This window comes from Leptodactylus fuscus, chromosome 5, assembly GCF_031893055.1.
Source record: "Leptodactylus fuscus isolate aLepFus1 chromosome 5, aLepFus1.hap2, whole genome shotgun sequence".
NCBI classification, from domain to species: domain Eukaryota; kingdom Metazoa; phylum Chordata; class Amphibia; order Anura; family Leptodactylidae; genus Leptodactylus; species Leptodactylus fuscus.
The window spans coordinates 213,480,679-213,501,391 of NC_134269.1; the positions used below are offsets into that span (position 1 = coordinate 213,480,679).

Consider the following 20,713-nt stretch of genomic DNA (forward strand, 5'->3'; position numbering starts at 1 on the left):
GCTCTGTATTAGTTTAGGGGTCTGGTCTGGGGTCTGTATTAGTTTAGGGGTCTGGTCTGGGGTCTGTATTAGTTTAGGGGTCTGGTCTGGGGTCTGTATTAGTTTAGGGGTCTGGTCTGGGGTCTGTATTAGTTTAGGGGTCTGGTCTGGGGTCTGTATTAGTTTAGAGGTCTGGTCTGGGGTCTGTATTAGTTTAGGGGTCTGGTCTGGGGTCTGTATTAGTTTAGGGGTCTGGTCTGGGGTCTGTATTAGTTTAGGGGTCTGGTCTGGGGTCTGTATTAGTTTAGGGGTCTGGGGTCTGTATTAGTTTAGGGGTCTGGGGTCTGTATTAGTTTAGGGGTCAGGTCTGGAGTCTGTATTAGTTTAGGGCTCTGGTCTGGGGTCTGTATTAGTTTAGGGGTCTGGTCTAGGGTCTGTATTAGTTTAGGGGTCTGGTCTGGGGTCTGTATTAGTTTAGAGGTCTGGTCTGGGGTCTGTATTAGTTTAGGGGTCTGGTCTGGGATCTGTATTAGTTTAGGGGTCTGGTCTGGGCTCTGTATTAGTTTAGGGGTCTGGTCTGGGGTCTGTATTAGTTTAGGGGTCTGGTCTGGGCTCTGTATTAGTTTAGGGGTCTGGTCTGGGGTCTGTATTAGATTAGGGGTCTGGTCTGGGGTCTGTATTAGTTTAGGGGTCTGGTCTGGGGTCTGTATTAGTTTAGGGGTATGGTCTGGGGTCTGTATTAGTTTAGGGGCCTGGTCTGGGGTCTGTATTAGTTTAGGGGTATGGTCTGGGGTCTGTATTAGTTTAGGAGTCTGGTCTGGGGTCTGTATTAGTTTAGGGGTATGGTCTGGGGTCTGTATTAGTTTAGGAGTCTGGTCTGGGGTCTGTATTAGTTTAGGGGTCTGGTCTGGGGTCTGTATTAGTTTAGGGGTCTGGTCTGGGGTCTGTATTAGTTTAGGGGTCTGGTCTGGGGTCTGTATTAGTTTAGGGGTATGGTCTGGGGTCTGTATTAGTTTAGGAGTCTGGTCTGGGGTCTGTATTAGTTTAGGGGTCTGGTCTGGGGTCTGTATTAGTTTAGGGGTCTGGTCTGGGGTCTGTATTAGTTTAGGGGTCTGGTCTGGGGTCTGTATTAGTTTAGGGGTCTGGTCTGGGGTCTGTATTAGTTTAGGGGTCTGGTCTGGGGTCTGTATTAGTTTAGGGGTCTGGTCTGGGGTCTGTATTAGTTTAGGGGTCTGGTCTGGGGTCTGTATTAGTTTAGAGGTCTGGTCTGGGGTCTGTATTAGTTTAGGGGTCTGGTCTGGGATCTGTATTAGTTTAGGGGTCAGGTCTGGGGTCTGTATTAGTTTAGGGGTCTGGTCTGGGGTCTGTATTAGTTTAGGGGTCTGGGGTCTGTATTAGTTTAGGGGTCTGGGGTCTGTATTAGTTTAAGGGTCAGGTCTGGAGTCTGTATTAGTTTAGGGCTCTGGTCTGGGGTCTGTATTAGTTTAGGGGTCTGGGGTCTGTATTAGTTTAGGGGTCTGGTCTGGGGTCTGTATTAGTTTAGAGGTCTGGTCTGGGGTCTGTATTAGTTTAGGGGTCTGGTCTGGGATCTGTATTAGTTTAGGGGTCTGGTCTGGGCTCTGTATTAGTTTAGGGGTCTGGTCTGGGGTCTGTATTAGTTTAGGGGTCTGGTCTGGGCTCTGTATTAGTTTAGGGGTCTGGGGTCTGTATTAGTTTAGTGGTCTGGTCTGGGGTCTGTATTAGTTTAGGGGTCTGGTCTGGGGTCTGTATTAGTTTAGGGGTCTGGGGTCTGTATTAGTTTAGTGGTCTGGTCTGGGGTCTGTATTAGTTTAGGGGTCTGGTCTGGGGTTTGTATTAGTTTAGAGGTCTGGTCTGGGGTCTGTATTAGTTTAGGGGTCTGGTCTGGGGTCTGTATTAGTTTAGGGGTCTGGTCTGGGGTCTGTATTAGTTTAGGGGTCCGGTCTGGGGTCTGTATTAGTTTAGGGGTCTGGTCTGGGGTCTGTATTAGTTTAGGGGTCTGGTCTGGGGTCTGTATTAGTTTAGGGGTCTGGTCTGGGGTCTGTATTTATTTAGGGGTCTGGTCTGGGGTCTGTATTAGTTTAGGGGTCCGGTCTGGGGTCTGTATTAGTTTAGGGGTCTGGTCTGGGGTCTGTATTAGTTTAGGGGTCTGGTCTGGGCTCTGTATTAGTTTAGGGGTCTGGTCTGGGGTCTGTATTTATTTAGGGGTCTGGTCTGGGGTCTGTATTAGTTTAGGGGTCAGATAATAGATAGGTGACAGTAGATTGTACTCTGAAGTTCTCTGCCGTCCGTGTAACTTTCCGCAGATCTGGCTGAGTGATATTAATAGCTCTTCTCATGTTCCGCCTGTAGACGACGTTCACGCTTGTTATTTACACATCTTGCCGTAGAATAAAGAATTAGCGCGGAGCGGAGTGCCAATTACAGGCGGCTTTATTGGTGCTCAGCGAGAGAACGCCTGCACCGGTCCGTGTTAGGTGACACTTCTCCCCATTACCACGCAGACTTATTACACCTGAAGAAACTTCCGCAGCTCGCTCTCCATTGTATCCAATAATAAAAGATATTATGTAATTAATAAGCGGCATAATGAAGCACTCCGGAGAAATTAATGAAGGGAAGAAGAAGCCGCTCCACATCACTCCGAGCTTGAGAAATCGGGCGAGAGATGGAGGGTAACGTGTGGTTTATCTGTGTAACTAGAAGATCAGGAAACTGCAGGAGAGAAACGAGGCAATTTTTGTCACAGAACAGATTTTTGCCTAAATTTTACGCATTTTCAAACCTGTTAGCGCTTCATAAAATGTGGGTGGGGCCAAGTGAGTAGGGTCCGCCCTTCACGCCCCAATACATTACATAATATCCCTGGTGATATGGAGTGAATATTCCTGGTGATATTGAGTGTTGAAGAGTTAATTTTATGCGTGACTATGGTTTAAGACCTGATATCACTAATATCCCAGGAGGCCTAGAGGTGTTCAGGTTTTAATACACAATATCCCTGGTGGTATGGGGTAGGGAGGTGGCTATATCTGTGTTGGATTACTGTGGATATTGGTGAAGACCTATTATCCCTGGAGGTCTAGACATGTTTAGGTATTTATATTTGATATCCCTGGTGGTATGGGGTAAATATCCATGGAGATGTGGGGTGAGTATCCCTGGTAGTATAGGGTAGTATCTATCGTGATATAGGGTAGATATTCATGATGGTATAGGGTGAGTATCTCTGGTGATATAGGGAAAATATCCCTGGTGGTATCGGTGAATACCCCTGATGGTGTGGGGTGGGTATCCCTGGTGGTATAGGGAAAATATCACTGGTGGTATAGGGTAAGTATCCCTGGTGGTATGGGGTTAATATCTTTAATGGTGTGGGTGAGTATCACTGGTGGTATAGGGAAAATATCACTGGTGGTATAGGGTAAGTATCCCTGGTGGTATGGGGTTAATATCTTTAATGGTGTGGGGTGAGTATCCCTGGTGGTATAGATTGAGTATCCCTGTGGTATGAGGTGAGTATCCCTGGTGGTATAGGGTAAATATCCCTGCTGGTATGGGGTACGTAACCCTGGTGGTATGTGGTGGTGAAGGGTTAATAGTAATATACATATTACTTTAGTGTAGTTGTGGCTTAAGACCTAACATCCCTGGTGGTCTAGGGTGGGATAGAATTTCACACCTTTGATTCCTGTTGGCCTAGGGGTATAAAGGGATTATTAGCATTTTCTGGGGTCATCTGCGGAGGTAAAGGGCTAAAATTTGTGCTGACACAGCTATAAATCAGAAAATTCTGTCTACCTACAGCTGCCACTAGGGGGAGCTCACTGTGCACATGTCTACACCCCATGTGACTGATGTCTTATATAAGGAGCGCCTTCAAGATACTTCAACATTGCGCCCCTTTCTTGGGGCCATTCTGAATTGTGGCCCCATCTTTTTTCAGTGCGGGCCCCATTCCGACAGTGGGAATACTGGAATATATGTTGTGTGGTGCCTGGGCCTTAGCACAGCTGTAACCTATAGCAGCCAATCACAGCGCAGCTTTCATCTCTTATAGTGCTCTTGAAAAATGAAAGCTGCGCTGTGATTGGTTGCTATGTGCAACAAAAATGGTTGAGATTTCCTGAATCCAGTACTAGGTGCTGTTGCCCATATCAACCAATCAGGTTTGGCTCTCCTTTCTCGCAGCGACCTGATTGGTTCCTGTGTGTTGACCCTTGACCCTCGTTTTCGTTAAGTGTTAAGACACTTGGCCGCAGCTCCCAGTTACGCCGTCGGCGGCCATTTTGACACAATGGGCAAGAGAATGAGAAAACCAATTTTGGCGCTGTAATTGTGGGCGCGTTACAATGTGACCTTCACCTCACGCAGGGACGGTTGAATGTCGCCCCGGCCGCCCCCAAATCTTTCCGTGTGTTAAGAAAGCGATTTAATTGCTCGGCTAATTTCTGCCTAAAAGCTGGAAGTAATTACACGCCGAAAAAATTCCTGGAAAAGTGAGAACGCTGCAAAGGCCTGCTCCGAAAATACCAGCTGTGGGAATCTGATACGTGTGTTATACTCCATTCACATCCAGAGCTGCACTCATAATTCTGCTGCACTCGTGAGACATGAGTAATCGGCTTATACTCCAATTACATCCGAAGCTGCAGTGTACTGTATGTCCGTGTTACAGCTTTATTTTTTCATATCATGGTTTATACTCCAGTCACACCCAGAGCTGCATTTATATGCATTATCGGAGTTTAAGGGGGACACGATGGCGGTTAATCTGTGAGATAGATAGATAGATAGATAGATAGATAGATAGATAGATAGATAGATAGATAGGAGATAGATAGATAGATAGATAGATAGATAGATAGATAGATAGGAGATAGATAGATAGGAGATAGATAGATAGATAGATAGATAGATAGATAGATAGATAGATAGGAGATAGATAGGAGATAGATAGATAGATAGATAGATAGATAGATAGATAGATAGATAGGAGATAGATAGATAGATAGATAGATAGATAGATAGATAGATAGGAATAAATAGATAGATAGATAGATAGATAGATAGATAGATAGATAGATAGATAGATAGGAGATAGATAGATAGATAGATAGATAGATAGATAGAGAGATAGGAGATAGATAGATAGATAGATAGATAGATAGATAGAAGATAGATAGATAGATAGATAGATAGATAGAAGATAGATAGATAGATAGATAGATAGATAGATAGGAGATAGATAGATAGATAGATAGATAGATAGATGATAGATAGAAGATAGATAGATAGATAGATAGATAGATAGATAGGAGATAGATAGATAGATAGATAGATAGATAGATAGATAGATAGATAGATAGGAGATAGATAGATAGATAGATAGATAGATAGATAGGAGATAGATAGATAGATAGATAGATAGATAGATAGATAGGAGATAGATAGATAGATAGATAGATAGATAGATAGGAGATAGATAGATAGATAGATAGATAGATAGATAGATAGATAGATAGATAGGAGATAGATAGATAACCAGCAGAGTAGTCGCTGCAGCTCTGGATGTGACTGGAGTATGGGGCAGGAACATTCTGCCGCCAACGACCGTACATTTCCTGGGCGTGCTCCGATTACACGGCAGACATGTCGCAGTCGCCGCTCACTCGCAGACACATTTTTTAACCGTAAGACACACTTGAATTGTCTTTGAATCTACATGACACAACAATGGCGGATCAGTCAGCCACCGCCAGCTGTGCGCACAGACGTTACCTGGAGAGCGATCCCCGGAGCGACCGTGCGCAGAGCAGGTGTCTACAAAGTCACCGCAGGATCTGTCACTACTGAGACTTCAAACTGACTACAATGTTCCCGCCAGCTTTATCATCACCGGATATTTATAGAGCGCCGCGCTGATGTACACACTGGCGGTTATACAGAAAACGGGGGCGCGGGCAACAAGTGAGGTAGAGATCGATTCTCTGGTAATTTCATCCAACATATAGCACCAGAATAATACCGACTGACAATATAATGCTGCCATATACAACCCATGTAACACCAACATACAATGTCAGGATAATACTGACTGATAATATAATACCGCCATATACAATCCACATAACGCCAACATACAGTGTCAGGATAATACTAACTGATAATATAATAACGCCATATACAACCAACATAACACCAACACACAGTGTCAGGATAATTCTGACTGATAATATAATACCGCCATATACAACCCACATAACACCGACATACAGTGTCAGGATAATACTAACTGATAATATAATACCGCTATACAACCCACATAACACCAACATACAGTGTCAGGATAATTCTGACTGATAATATAATACCGCCATATACAACCCACATAACACCGACATACAGTGTCAGGATAATACTAACTGATAATATAATACCGCTATACAACCCACATAACACCAACATACAGTGTCAGGATAATATTGTCCAAATAATATAGCTATATAGTGCAAGATAATAGTGTCATACAGTATATAACCCAAATAATTCTTCCATATAGTGTCAGGATAATACAAACTGATAATATAATACCGACATATACAACCCACATAACACAAACATACAGTGTCAGGATAATACTGACTGATAATATAATACCGCCATATACAACCCACATAACACCGACATACAGTGTCAGGATAATACTAACTGATAATATAATACCGCTATACAACCCACATAACACCAACATACAGTGTCAGGATAATACTAACTGATAATATAATACCGCCATATACAACCCACATAACACCAACATACAGTGTCAGGATGATACTAACTGATAATATAATACCGCTATACAACCCACATAACACCAACATACAGTGTCAGGATAATACTAACTGATAATATAATACCGCTATACAACCCACATAACACCAACATACAGTGTCAGGATAATACTAACTGATAATATAATACCGCCATATACAACCCACATAACACCAACATACAGTGTCAGGATAATACTGACTGATAATATAATACCGCCATATACAACCCATATAACACCAACATACAGTGTCAGGATAATATTGTCCAAATAATATAGCTATATAGTGCAAGATAATAGTGTCATACAGTATATAACCCAAATAATTCTTCCATATAGTGTCAGGATAATACAAACTGATAATATAATACCGACATATACAACCCACATAACACAAACATACAGTGTCAGGATAATACTGACTGATAATATAATACCGCCATATACAACCCACATAACACTGACATACAGTGTCAGGATAATACTGACTGATAATATAATACCGCCATATACAACCCACATAACACTGACATACAGTGTCAGGATAATATTGTCATAGCCCAAATAATATAGCTATATAGTGCAAGATAATAGTGTCATATGTAACCCAAATAATTCGTCCATATAGTGTCAGGATAATACGGTCATATACATATAATGTAGACAATGTAGTGCCAATATAACGTCACCATATAGAGCTGAAATATAAAGCTCCATATAATACCAGGATTATATTGTTATATACTGCCCGCGCAATACAGCCGTATATGGCCAGATCATCATCATACACCCCTCAGCTGCTGCAGAACCTCATCATACACATCAGACGTAGCAGTCCCTGTGCTCTTGCTGCCTATGTGGTCCCTAGTGATATGGACGGCACATGACAGGGGGCGCTGTTCCACGTTTTGCGCAGGGCTCAGTACGTGACTCTTTATTCCGCCGCGCTCAGATTCCTGTTTTCCGGATACGATCAGAAATGTTTGATGACATTCCCTCCACATTGGGCCCCGTGACATGTGAGCGGCCGCCGCCCCCGCTAACTACCCCTCATCAATACACGTCCGCCTCTCCTGGCCAGGAAGAGGTTAAACCACTTTAATTTTCTTGGTCAAACACCCCAATGTGTGAGATTTCGGCAGTGCAGCTGGAGGTGACAGCTCCGTATATCGGTGACTTACAGATAAATGAGGGAGATTTGAAGGTTAGTTGGATTTTTTTTGTGTTGGGAGATGTTGCGGCTTGTGGAGCGCTCTACTGCCATCTAGTGGACGCTGCGGGTCACATGTCCTGTAGTGAGCTGTGAGGACAAGGTTGGACGTGTGCAGGGTGTGCTGGGTACAGGTTCTGTCACTGCCACCACCTCTTATGTCTGGAGTAAGGCCGAGGTCAGTGATGGCCGCCAAACTGAAAGCACATAATACTACCATACAGTGCCCACCTAACCCTGGCACATAATACTACCATACAGTGCCCACCTAACCCTGCCACATAATACTACCATACAATGCCCACCTAACACTGGCACATAATACTACCATACAGTGCCCGCCTAACACTGCCACATAATACTACCATACAGTGCCCGCCTAACACTGCCACATAATACTACCATACAATGCCCACCTAACCCTGGCACATAATACTACCATACAGTGCCCACCTAACCCTGCCACATAATACTACCATACAATGCCCACCTAACCCTGGCACATAATACTACCATACAGTGCCCACCTAACACTGGCACATAATACTACCATACAATGCCCACCTAACACTGGCACATAATACTACCATACAATGCCGACCTAACACTGGCACATAATACCACCCTACAGTGCCCGCCTAACACTGCCACATAATACTACCATACAATGTCCACCTAACACTGGCACATAATACTACCATACAGTGCCCGCCTAACACTGCCACATAATACTACCATACAGTGCCCACCTAACACTGGCACATAATACTACCCTACAATGCCCGCCTAACACTGCCACATAATACTACCATACAATGCCCACCTAACACTGGCACATACTACCATACAGTGCCCACCTAACACTGGCACATAATACTACCATACAGTGCCCACCTAACACTGGCACATAATACTACCCTACAATGCCCACCTAACACTGGCACATAATACTACCATACAATGCCCACCTAACACTGGCACATAATACTACCATACAATGCCCACCTAACACTGGCACATAATACTACCATACAGTGCCCACCTAACACTGGCACATAATACCACCCTACAGTGCCCACCTAACACTGCCACATAATACTACCATACAATGCCCACCTAACACTGGCACATAATACCACCCTACAGTGCCCACCTAACACTGCCACATAATACTACCATACAATGCCCACCTAACACTGGCACATAATACTACCATACAATGCCCACCTAACACTGGCACATAATACCACCCTACAGTGCCCACCTAACACTGCCACATAATACTACCATACAATGCCCACCTAACACTGGCACATAATACTACCCTACAGTGCCCACCTAACTGGCACATAATACTACCATACAGTGCTCACCTAACACTGGCACATAATACTACCATACAGTGCCCACCTAACACTGGCACATAATACTACCATACAGTATTTGCATAATACTACTATACTATGCTCAAATAATACTTCACTACTGTGCCCATGTAACACCTGCATACAATGCTCACATAATACTGCCACACAGTGCCCTCATAACATGAGTGACCACATAATACTACCATACAGTGCCCACATAATACTGCCATACAGTTCCCACATAATATTACCATACAGTGCCCACATAATACTGCCACACAGTGCCCACATAATATTACCATACAGTGCCCACATAATACTGCCATACAGTGCCCACATAATATTACCATACAGTGCCCACATAATACTGCCACACAGTGCTCACATAATATTACCACACAGTGCCCACATAATATTACCATACAGTGCCCACATAATACCGCCATACATTTCCCACATAATACTGCCATACAATGTCCATATAACCGTATTATATTAATAAAACAGCAGAAGGGTGGTCAGTTCAATACAATGTGTCAGGGAGAAAGAGCAGAACGTGGTGGGGTAGAGTGGGGGAATTGCCGCCTCTTCTATTGCCCTTTCTTGGGGCAGATCTCTATGGCGGACGCCCCGCGTGGTCGTGTAATATGTGGTCAGGCTGTGCTTACACCTCGGCGGAGTCTCCATAGGAAGCAGCGGAGACAGAAGACGTCTTACACTGAGGAAATCCGGATGAGCACTATAGTTATAGAGTGTGTGGGTGTCTGCGGGTCAGTGCGGTGTTAGCGGCGGGCTCTGCGTCATTAGGGGCCCCGCACAGAACAACAAAGAGCCCGACCCAAGTGTGAGCACGGCGCATACACAGAAACAGAGTGGTTGTCTGCACCGCCACCTAGTGCTCACATATAATACTGCACACTGCACAGTATATATCAGATATATATATATCATATACTTAATCAGCGAGACCCTTATTACCTGTGCTGACACATTGTAACAAACTATCAGCAGTGTGTACAGGAAGAGGATCTCCCTGTAGCAAGAAATGACACCCCCTAATAACAGCGGACCCCAAATGGCACCCCCTAATAATATCAGACCCCTAAGCAGTGTCCAGACAGTTTCTGTGGAGTTCCCCTTTAAGAAGCAGTCGTCTGTGCTGACACCCTGGAGCTGCGGGGTGACTCCCACTGCTGGCTCAGCGCTCCGCACACGGACAGGCCGCTCCGCTCACAAGTGCTCAGTAATTGATCAGAACACATACATACAATATGGCCGCCGCCCTTAAAGGGATGGTGACCAGTCTACAAATCTGCCTTGTTATCCTCACTCATATGTATCAGTGCAGAACTAGGCAGTCCCCTAGATAACCACTAGAGGGCTGATCACCGAGCGCTGCATCCCCTATAATACTTAGCAGGCACAGCGCCATACCTATCAGAGTGGCTGTGCCTGGTACTGCAGCTCAGTCCTGTACGCTTGAATAGACCTTTACTGTTGCGAGCTGCAATGCCAGACAGGACCATGACCAAGGTCACGGTGTAGTGTCTGGTGTATACAGAGTTATGTGCTCCGCACTGGAGCAGCGGGGGCCCTATAGCAGATCGGTGAGGGTGCCACTGATCCCGTACTGATGGTCAATCCTAATGACCGGTTATCAGTATGTAGCCTTGTATGGAGTGCTGTATAGCTGCAAACAGGGGCCACAGCAGCACAGAGTATTTCAGCGCCGTCCTCCACACCAGATTGTACTTCTCACCCTTCTCTCTCTCTCTTTTTTTTGCAGGTTATTCACTGGAATTCTCCCAAAAAGTTGCGAGTCAAGAACAAACACGTGGAATTCTTCCGGAACCTGTACCTGACCTTCCTGGAGTATGACGGGAACCTCCTGCGGAGGGAGCTGTTTGGGTGCCCCAGCGAGTCCGACGTCAACAGCGAGAACGTGAGTGCGAACGGAGATATCTGTGTGCGCCGTCAGTGGATACAAACCTACTGGACAGAGCTGATACGTCTCACAGCGGAGGGTTTGTTACCATTACATCCAGCCCACACACATGCCCACTATTGGCAGCCATGACAGTGCCCTACCCAGCTTTGCACAGATCCTGAAGGGCATCTTTATACTTAGGAAAGATGGGGATCGTTCACTGCCTGACACATTGGCACGCTCCCGCTCCTCTGCGTCCTCACCGGCTTCAATGATTTTAATTTTTACTACACAAAGATTGCGGCTGCTCTGCACAATGCCATCTGCCGGCGCTGCCCCCTGCGCCCCCTCCCTCCGCCACAATACATATTCATGACGCTGACACTCAGCGAGTGCCGACACGGCTCATGTCAGCCATCACACCCCTTCACTGCCTGGGTGCTGGGGTAGCAGAGCTGAGTATGTCAGATGTAGTCGTGGTGTGTTTGTTATGGAACGGTTCGGCTCTGCATTGTTTGTGTCCCGTGTGTGCGTGCAGTCCTATGTAAAACAGCACTGCGGGCTAGGGCGAAATCTCAGCTCTGCTACATCTGCCTCTGAGTAACTCATCGCAACTATACCGCATAACCTCAGCTCTGCTACATCTGCCTCTGAGTAACTCATCGCAACTATACCACATAACCTCAGCTCTGCTACATCTGCATAACTCATCTCAACTACACCGCATAACCTCAGCTCAGTTATATTTGTATCTGCCTTGTGTCTCAACAACATTGTAAAACTTCAGCTCTGCTACATCAGTATCTGACTGACTCATCTCAACTACACCTGAAAATCTCAGCTCTGCTACATCTGCATCTGAATAACCCATCGCAACTACACCACATAATCTCAGCTCTGCTTCATGTGCATAACTCATCTCAACTACACCATAAATTCTCAGCTCTGCTACATCTGCATGTCACTAATGTGTCTCAACCACATTGTAGAACTTCAGCTCTGCTACGTCGGTATCTGAATATCTAATATCAGCTACACCATATATTCTCAGCTCTGCTACATCTGCCTCTGAATGACTCGTCTCAACTACACCTGAAAATCTGAGCCCTGCTACATCTCCGTCTGATTAACATGCCTGAACTCCATCGTAAAACCTCAGCTCTGCTACATCTGACAGATTTCCTTCATCTGTATAGTCCATGAATAGAAAAACATAGCAGCTCCTTCAATACAGAGCTGCAATAGCAGACACAACCAGTGGCCAGTGGCGGCGCTCTTTCTGGAATAAAGCAGCCATGTTAGTGTAATATTGTAACCCATCTGCATCCGAAAAATCGAACTATTCCTAACCAACCTAGCTCTCGCCTGTGTATGACATATTCAGCTCAACTACTCCACCTGTCTATATCAAACACAGCCAGCACAGCTATATCAGATGTATACGTAATACTCAGATGACTATGCTGGACAGACTCGGCTCAGCTACATGTCTATGACTACAGATCTGCTACACTCAGCTATAGATGACCTTGGACACTATGTAGTCGGGGTCAGGGGGGAGGGGTCATTTTTTGAAAAATATGACTAGATCTCTACCGCCCTCTGGTGGCCATCGCCAGTACTGCACGTTTTTCACTGTTTTTGGTCTGTGGCTATTCTACATTCCGGTAACGACTCTTAAGATGCGCTAATTAGTTTGTGACCCCCCCTCCCTGTGAGTTAATTACCACTCGTGATGACAGGCGCCGCTCCCATATCACTTCCTTCTATAATTTATTACATTACGGGCTGTTTACAGGTCGCCATTTATCCGAATTTCTAGCAGCGACTCGCGCATAAATAAAACATCAAAGCGTCTCTGCTGGCGCCGGCTGGAAATATTACTAATTGCCGGGGAAGAGAGCAAAAATTACCGAAAACTCCTCAAAGTGTCCAATATGGCCGCCACTAAGCTTTCCTGGTCTTATTTCCAGCTCCAGAAGCAGCTGTCAGAGCTGGACGAGGACGACCTCTGCTACGAGTTCAGGCGCGAGCGCTTCACCGTCCATCGCACTCACCTCTACTTCCTGCACTACGAGTACGAGCCGGCGGCGGACGACACCGATGTCACCCTGGTGGCGCAGCTGTCCATGGACAGGTAGGTGGTAGGTTAAGTGCTACCTGCAGCCACCACCAGGGGGAGCTCAATGTATACAGAGTCATACAAGGCTACGCTCTCTCCTCTCATAGGCTCCAGATGCTCGAAGCCATCTGCAAACACTGGGAGGGCCCCATCAGCCTGGCCCTGTACCTGTCAGACGCCGAGGCCCAGCAGTTCTTACGTTACGCTCAAGGCTCCGAGGTGCTGCTCAACCGACGCAACGTGGGGTACCACATCGTATACAAGGAAGGACAGTTCTATCCGGTCAACCTGCTGAGGAACGTGGCCATGAAACACGTCAGCACCCCGTATATGTTCCTCTCTGATATAGACTTCCTGCCCATGTATGGACTCTATGAGAGCCTGAGGTAATGAGGGAGGGGGCAACGGGTATCAGGGCACATCCTGTAACTATATATATATACCCATAGGGGGCAGTATTACAGTAGTTATATTCTTGTACATAGGAACAGTATTATAGTAGTTATATTCTTGTACATAGGAGCAGTATTATAGTAGTTATATTCTTGTATATAGGAGTAGTATTATAGTAGTTATATTCATGTACATAGGAGTAGTATTATAGTAGTTATATTCTTGTACATAGGAGGTAGTATTATAGTAGTTATATTCTTGTACATAGGAGTAGTATTATAGTAGTTATATTCTTGTACATAGGAGCAGTATTATAGTAGATATATTCTTGTACATAGGAGCAGTATTATAGTAGGTATATTCTTGTACATAGGGGGCAGTATTATAGTAGTTATATTCTTGTACATAGGAGCAGTATTATAGTAGGTATATTCTTGTACATAGGGGGCAGTATTATAGTAGTTATATTCTTGTACATAGGAGTAGTATTATAGTAGTTATATTCTTGTACATAGGGGGCAGTATTATAGTAGTTATATTCTTGTACATAGGAGTAGTATTATAGTAGTTATATTCTTGTACATAGGAGCAGTATTATAGTAGTTATATTCTTGTACATAGGAGCAGTATTATAGTAGATATATTCTTCTACATAGGAGCAGTATTATAGTAGGTATATTCTTGTACATAGGGGGCAGTATTATAGTAGTTATATTCTTGCACATAGGAGTAGTATTATAGTAGTTATATTCTTGTACATAGGGGGCAGTATTATAGTAGTTATATTCTTGTACATAGGAGCAGTATTATAGTAGTTATATTCTTGTACATAGGAGCAGTATTATAGTAGTTATATTCTTGTACATAGGAGCAGTATTATAGTAGTTATATTCTTGTATATAGGAGTAGTATTATAGTAGTTATATTCTTGTACATAGGAGTAGTATTATAGTAGTTATATTCTTGTACATAGGAGCAGTATTATAGTAGTTATATTCTTGTACATAGGAGTAGTATTATAGTAGTTATATTCTTGTACATAGGAGTAGTATTATAGTAGTTATATTCTTGTACATAGGAGCAGTATTATAGTAGATATATTCTTTTACATAGGAGCAGTATTATAGTAGGTATATTCTTGTACATAGGGGGCAGTATTATAGTAGTTATATTCTTGTACATAGGAGCAGTATTATAGTAGGTATATTCTTGTACATAGGGGGCAGTATTATAGTAGTTATATTCTTGTACATAGGAGTAGTATTATAGTAGTTATATTCTTGTACATAGGGGGCAGTATTATAGTAGTTATATTCTTGTACATAGGAGTAGTATTATAGTAGTTATATTCTTGTACATAGGAGCAGTATTATAGTAGTTATATTCTTGTACATAGGAGCAGTATTATAGTAGATATATTCTTGTACATAGGAGCAGTATTATAGTAGGTATATTCTTGTACATAGGGGGCAGTATTATAGTAGTTATATTCTTGTACATAGGAGTAGTATTATAGTAGTTATATTCTTGTACATAGGGGGCAGTATTATAGTAGTTATATTCTTGTACATAGGAGCAGTATTATAGTAGTTATATTCTTGTACATAGGAGCAGTATTATAGTAGTTATATTCTTGTACATAGGAGCAGTATTATAGTAGTTATATTCTTGTATATAGGAGTAGTATTATAGTAGTTATATTCTTGTACATAGGAGTAGTATTATAGTAGTTATATTCTTGTACATAGGAGGTAGTATTATAGTAGTTATATTCTTGTACATAGGGGGCAGTATTATAGTAGTTATATTCTTGTACATAGGAGTAGTATTATAGTAGTTATATTCTTGTACATAGGGGCAGTATTATAGTAGTTATATTCTTGTACATAGGAGTAGTATTATAGTAGTTAATTCTTGTATATAGGGGTCAGTATTATAGTAGTTACTGTATATTCTTGTATATAGGAGTAGTATTATAGTAGTTATATTCTTGTACATAGGAGCAGTATTATAGTAGTTATATTCTTGTACATAGGAACAGTATTATAGTAGTTATATTCTTGTACATAGGAGTAGTATTATAGTAGTTATATTCTTGTACATAGGAGCAGTATTATAGTAGTTATATTCTTGTACATAGGAGTAGTATTATAGTAGTTATATTCTTGTACATAGGAGCAGTATTATAGTAGTTATATTCTTGTACATAGGAGTAGTATTATAGTAGTTATATTCTTGTACATAGGAGCAGTATTATAGTAGTTATATTCTTGTACATAGGAGCAGTATTATAGTAGTTATATTCTTGTACATAGGAGCAGTATTATAGTAGATATATTCTTGTACATAGGAGCAGTATTATAGTAGGTATATTCTTGTACATAGGGGGCAGTATTATAGTAGTTATATTCTTGTACATAGGAGTAGTATTATAGTAGTTATATTCTTGTACATAGGGGGCAGTATTATAGTAGTTATATTCTTGTACATAGGAGCAGTATTATAGTAGTTATATTCTTGTACATAGGAGCAGTATTATAGTAGTTATATTCTTGTATATAGGAGTAGTATTATAGTAGTTATATTCTTGTACATAGGAGTAGTATTATAGTAGTTATATTCTTGTACATAGGAGGTAGTATTATAGTAGTTATATTCTTGTACATAGGGGGCAGTATTATAGTAGTTATATTCTTGTACATAGGAGTAGTATTATAGTAGTTATATTCTTGTATATAGGGGTCAGTATTATAGTAGTTATATTCTTGTACATAGGGGCAGTATTATAGTAGTTATATTCTTGTACATAGGAGTAGTATTATAGTAGTTATATTCTTGTACATAGGAGTAGTATTATAGTAGTTATATTCTTGTATATAGGGGTCAGTATTATAGTAGTTACTGTATATTCTTGTACATAGGGGCAGTATTATAGTAGTTATATTCTTGTACATAGGTGCAGTATTATAGTAGTTATAGTCTTGTACATAGGAGTAGTATTATAGTAGTTATATTCTTGTACATAGGAGCAGTATTATAGTAGTTATATTCTTACACATAGGAGCAGTATTATAGTAGTTATATTCTTGCATATAGGAGGTAGTATTATAGTAGTTATATTCTTGTACATAGGAGTAGTATTATAGTAGTTATATTCTTGTACATAGGAGCAGTATTATAGTAGTTATATTCTTGCACATAGGAGCAGTATTATAGTAGTTATATTCTTGCATATAGGAGGTAGTATTATAGTAGTTATATTCTTGTACATAGGAGCAGTATTATAGTAGTTATATTCTTGTACATTGGAGCAGTATTATAGTAGTTATATTCTTGTACATAGGAGCAGTATTATAGTAGTTATATTCTTGTACATAGGTGGCAGTATTACAGTAGTTATATTCTTGTATATAGGAGCAGTATTATAGTAGTTATATTCTTGTACATAGGAGTAGTATTATAGTAGTTATATTCTTGTACATAGGAGCAGTATTATAGTAGTTATATTCTTGTACATAGGAGCAGTATTATAGTAGTTATATTCTTGTACATAGGAGCAGTATTATAGTAGTTATATTCTTGTACATAGGGGCAGTATTATAGTAGTTATATTCTTGTACATAGGGGGCAGTATTATCGTAGTTATATTATTGGGGTGCAGTATCCCTCTCCTTTATGCCAGTATTGAGGAATACTACTTGGATGTTTCTGTAGGGATACAATAATGAGAGTTGTAGTTCGCTCCCTTGTCACTCCTGTGTATAATTGATGGTTTCCACTTGCGGTAATTTGCTTGTAAACATGTTCTTATAGTTACGGTTATACAGATGAGACACATTATAGGAGCATCATCTGAGGGTTTGTTAATAGCTTCTCGGAGTCTTTGATGTTTTGTAGGAAATAAATAACTAAGTGTTTCTGGCCCAGTGATGTAATAGAATATATACTGATGTTATGTTGTGCTGGAGCGCCTACTAGTGGATGATTCAGGAACTGCTAAACAATGTGAAATTACACCTTGAGCTTTTCCCTTTTTTACTTCAGGAAGTCGGTGGTGCAGCTGGACATGAGTAACACCAAGAAGGCTTTGATCATCCCGGCCTTTGAGACCCTGCGATATCGTCTCTCCTTCCCAAAGTCTAAAGCAGAATTGCTCTCCATGTTGGATATGGGCACTTTATTCACCTTCAGGTGGGTATCTGCCACTAACAAACCCCAACCCCCTCCGAATCGTTCATATCGTGACAATGCCTCAGTTCAACCTGTAGATGTCACTCTTCTTTATATCATCTACATACAGAGACTTCTGGTTGCGCTCAGGCAACAAATTTGTGTCGGAAACTTTAAAAAGGACCTTTCACCATCTTTGTCAGCACAAGCTCTTTTTTACTTTATTAGCCGCCGTTCCACTGATTGCGGCGCAGTTGGAATTTTTTCTCTAGCCTGCACCGTTCCAGAGCAATCAGTGCTGTTAGTTATGGTGCCTGACATGCTCACTAGACTCTCTGATAGCCAGTGGGTGGAGTTAGGCAGGGGGCTCCACCCACTGGTCATTAGAGAGTCTAGATCACATCAAGTGATTGCTCAGGAATGGTGGGGGCTAGAGAAAAAATTCCAACTGCGCCAGAATCAGAGGAACGGAAACTATTAAGGAATGATAGGAGCTCCAGTTGGTCGATATGTTGAAAGGTCCTGTGTAAGAAACAGGGACACCTACTTGCATTCGGGAAGTACTGAAACGTATAGTTTATGGCACAAGATATAACACAATGTATAGATTTTTTCTTCTAATATGTAGCTGTATGGTTTTGAGAAATTTATCAAAATCTATACATAATTTGCTCTAGTCACTTCCAGAGCTGCATTCAGAATTCTGTTTTGTGCCACTCGGAATTCATCAGTTTACCATTTGCTTTCAGTATTGTATTACTATATAAGCCTTGTTGAAACACTACATCTCCCACAAACCAACACAGCAGTGTGTTCTGTGGATGCAGCTTTGGATGTGACTAGAGTAGAGGGCACGATTTATCCCAAGATCAGTCCATAGATATTATATTTAGCTGCAGATCTTCAAGAGCCTTCTCCAGAGCCCCAGATTAATCGCATACAGACTTCTAAGACGTAAGCAGGATCTTGGAGTGACAAGATTGGAATATGTCCGCCTTAGGAAACTCATCGAGCAGCAGATGCTGTCATTTATTCCTGGCTCCGGATAAATTATTCTCAGTCTTTGCTTCCAAAAAATCTTTCCCTGCCCCCATGGCTGGCGCCCAGAAGGCACAAACTGATATGTTTAATGTCAAAGATCTTGATCCCTCCTGATGTTATGGGGCCGCAGTGTGTCCAGTGATGGCCCGGTCTAGCCGGGACACAGCTGGCGAGCCACACGTTGCGTGTAATTAGCAGAGGTCTGTAGACATCGCAGCGGGAGGAGGTGACAACCACGTCGCAGTTCTACCTCCTCAGACCTTGATGTACAGCCAGGAAGGAGCGCAGCAAGAGTTTACCAGAGTCTGATACAAATCACATCAATTCTAACAGCTGGGGAAAGGGAAGCTGGCGGCGCAGTCCTCGAATTTTATTCCCTTAAAGGAGACATAGACTGCTAATTGAGTCTTAGCCTAGAATTAGGTTAGTCCATTACTGGGTGATCGGTGCAGGTCCTCGGGGGTGGGAACAGCATAACAAGTGGGCAGGATCATTCACTGGAATGCCACGCCCCTGCAGTACCTGAAACAGTGACATGATGTACATGTGGTTGTGTCCGGTACTACAGCTGCTGATGTGAGATACCGTATCGACACAAATCAAGGGTTGCTGTAGTGCACTGTAGGAGTAGTAGTATTTCTACGAGGCAGTATTATATGGCCACTTTTTACTACTATTATTTCTATACATTTATATGTACTGGTAGTCCACATAAAAAGTAGTAATGTTAGAATATCCTGTATTAATCCTGGTCTACAGCCTGCACTCCAGAGCTGAACTCACAATTCTGCTGGCTTCATAACTGAAATCTCTCTGCATTCGCAGCTTGTTCAGTGTCTGCACAAAGATTGCTGTGGAAATTGGCATATGTTCACACAGTGGAATATGTGTCAGGCTTCCTCTCCAAATTCCAGCCCTGTGGAAGCTGTGGTGGAAAACTGAAGCCAAGCCTCGGGTTCTCGTGCTGGTTGGCCTCATGTACAATGGGGCATCACTGCAAGGCTTCCGTGGTGATTCAGTCTTGGAATCCACCACATGGTCGAGCAGGACGCTTCTTTAGGGCATTCGAAAATGAGCGTCTACTTTTTGGAGACCCCCGCCCACCCATCGTTGAGCAATGGAGGGGTTGGTAGTTTATATACTCCGGTGCTTTCCTTGAGCCTGCCCCCCAGTCTTCTGGTCTTTCTGAGGAGAGCTGATCACTACCAAATTTTTGCCATAAAGTAGACCAAGCCATCGGTGGTGTAAAGCTAGGCAGAAGTTTCTGGAGACCATATTTATCATCTAACAAGAGCCATAGACCATTTCTAGACTGAATACTAGACAGAATTAGTAAATCCGCCCAAGAATCCTACAATCCCGGTCACCATTTCCACTACTATGAGTCTTCTACATGTCTTACCCAACAGGTACCACGTGTGGACGAAAGGACACGCTCCCACCAACTTTGCCAAATGGAGGACGGCGACGACTCCTTACCGTGTCGAGTGGGAGGCAGACTTCGAACCCTACGTAGTGGTCCGACGGAACTGCCCAGAGTACGACCGGAGATTTGTTGGGTTTGGCTGGAACAAAGTGGCTCACATCATGGAGTTGGATGCACAGGTAAATGTTTGATGTTAGAAAACACCAATCCTTCCAAAATCTGGAT

General features: G+C 42.6%; 1 protein-coding gene across 3 annotated transcripts in view; it reads left to right on the top strand.

The window, feature by feature from the left end:
* LARGE1 (LARGE xylosyl- and glucuronyltransferase 1) overlaps positions 1–20,713 on the top strand; it is a 273,247-nt gene that overhangs the window by 248,659 nt on the left and 3,875 nt on the right. For all 3 annotated transcript variants that reach the window (XM_075275348.1, XM_075275349.1, XM_075275350.1), the window contains 5 exons: positions 11,196–11,351; positions 13,310–13,473; positions 13,566–13,844; positions 17,896–18,042; positions 20,472–20,667. In XM_075275348.1, the coding sequence (XP_075131449.1) occupies positions 11,196–11,351; positions 13,310–13,473; positions 13,566–13,844; positions 17,896–18,042; positions 20,472–20,667 (942 nt within the window). The remainder of the gene's footprint in view (positions 1–11,195; positions 11,352–13,309; positions 13,474–13,565; positions 13,845–17,895; positions 18,043–20,471; positions 20,668–20,713) is intronic.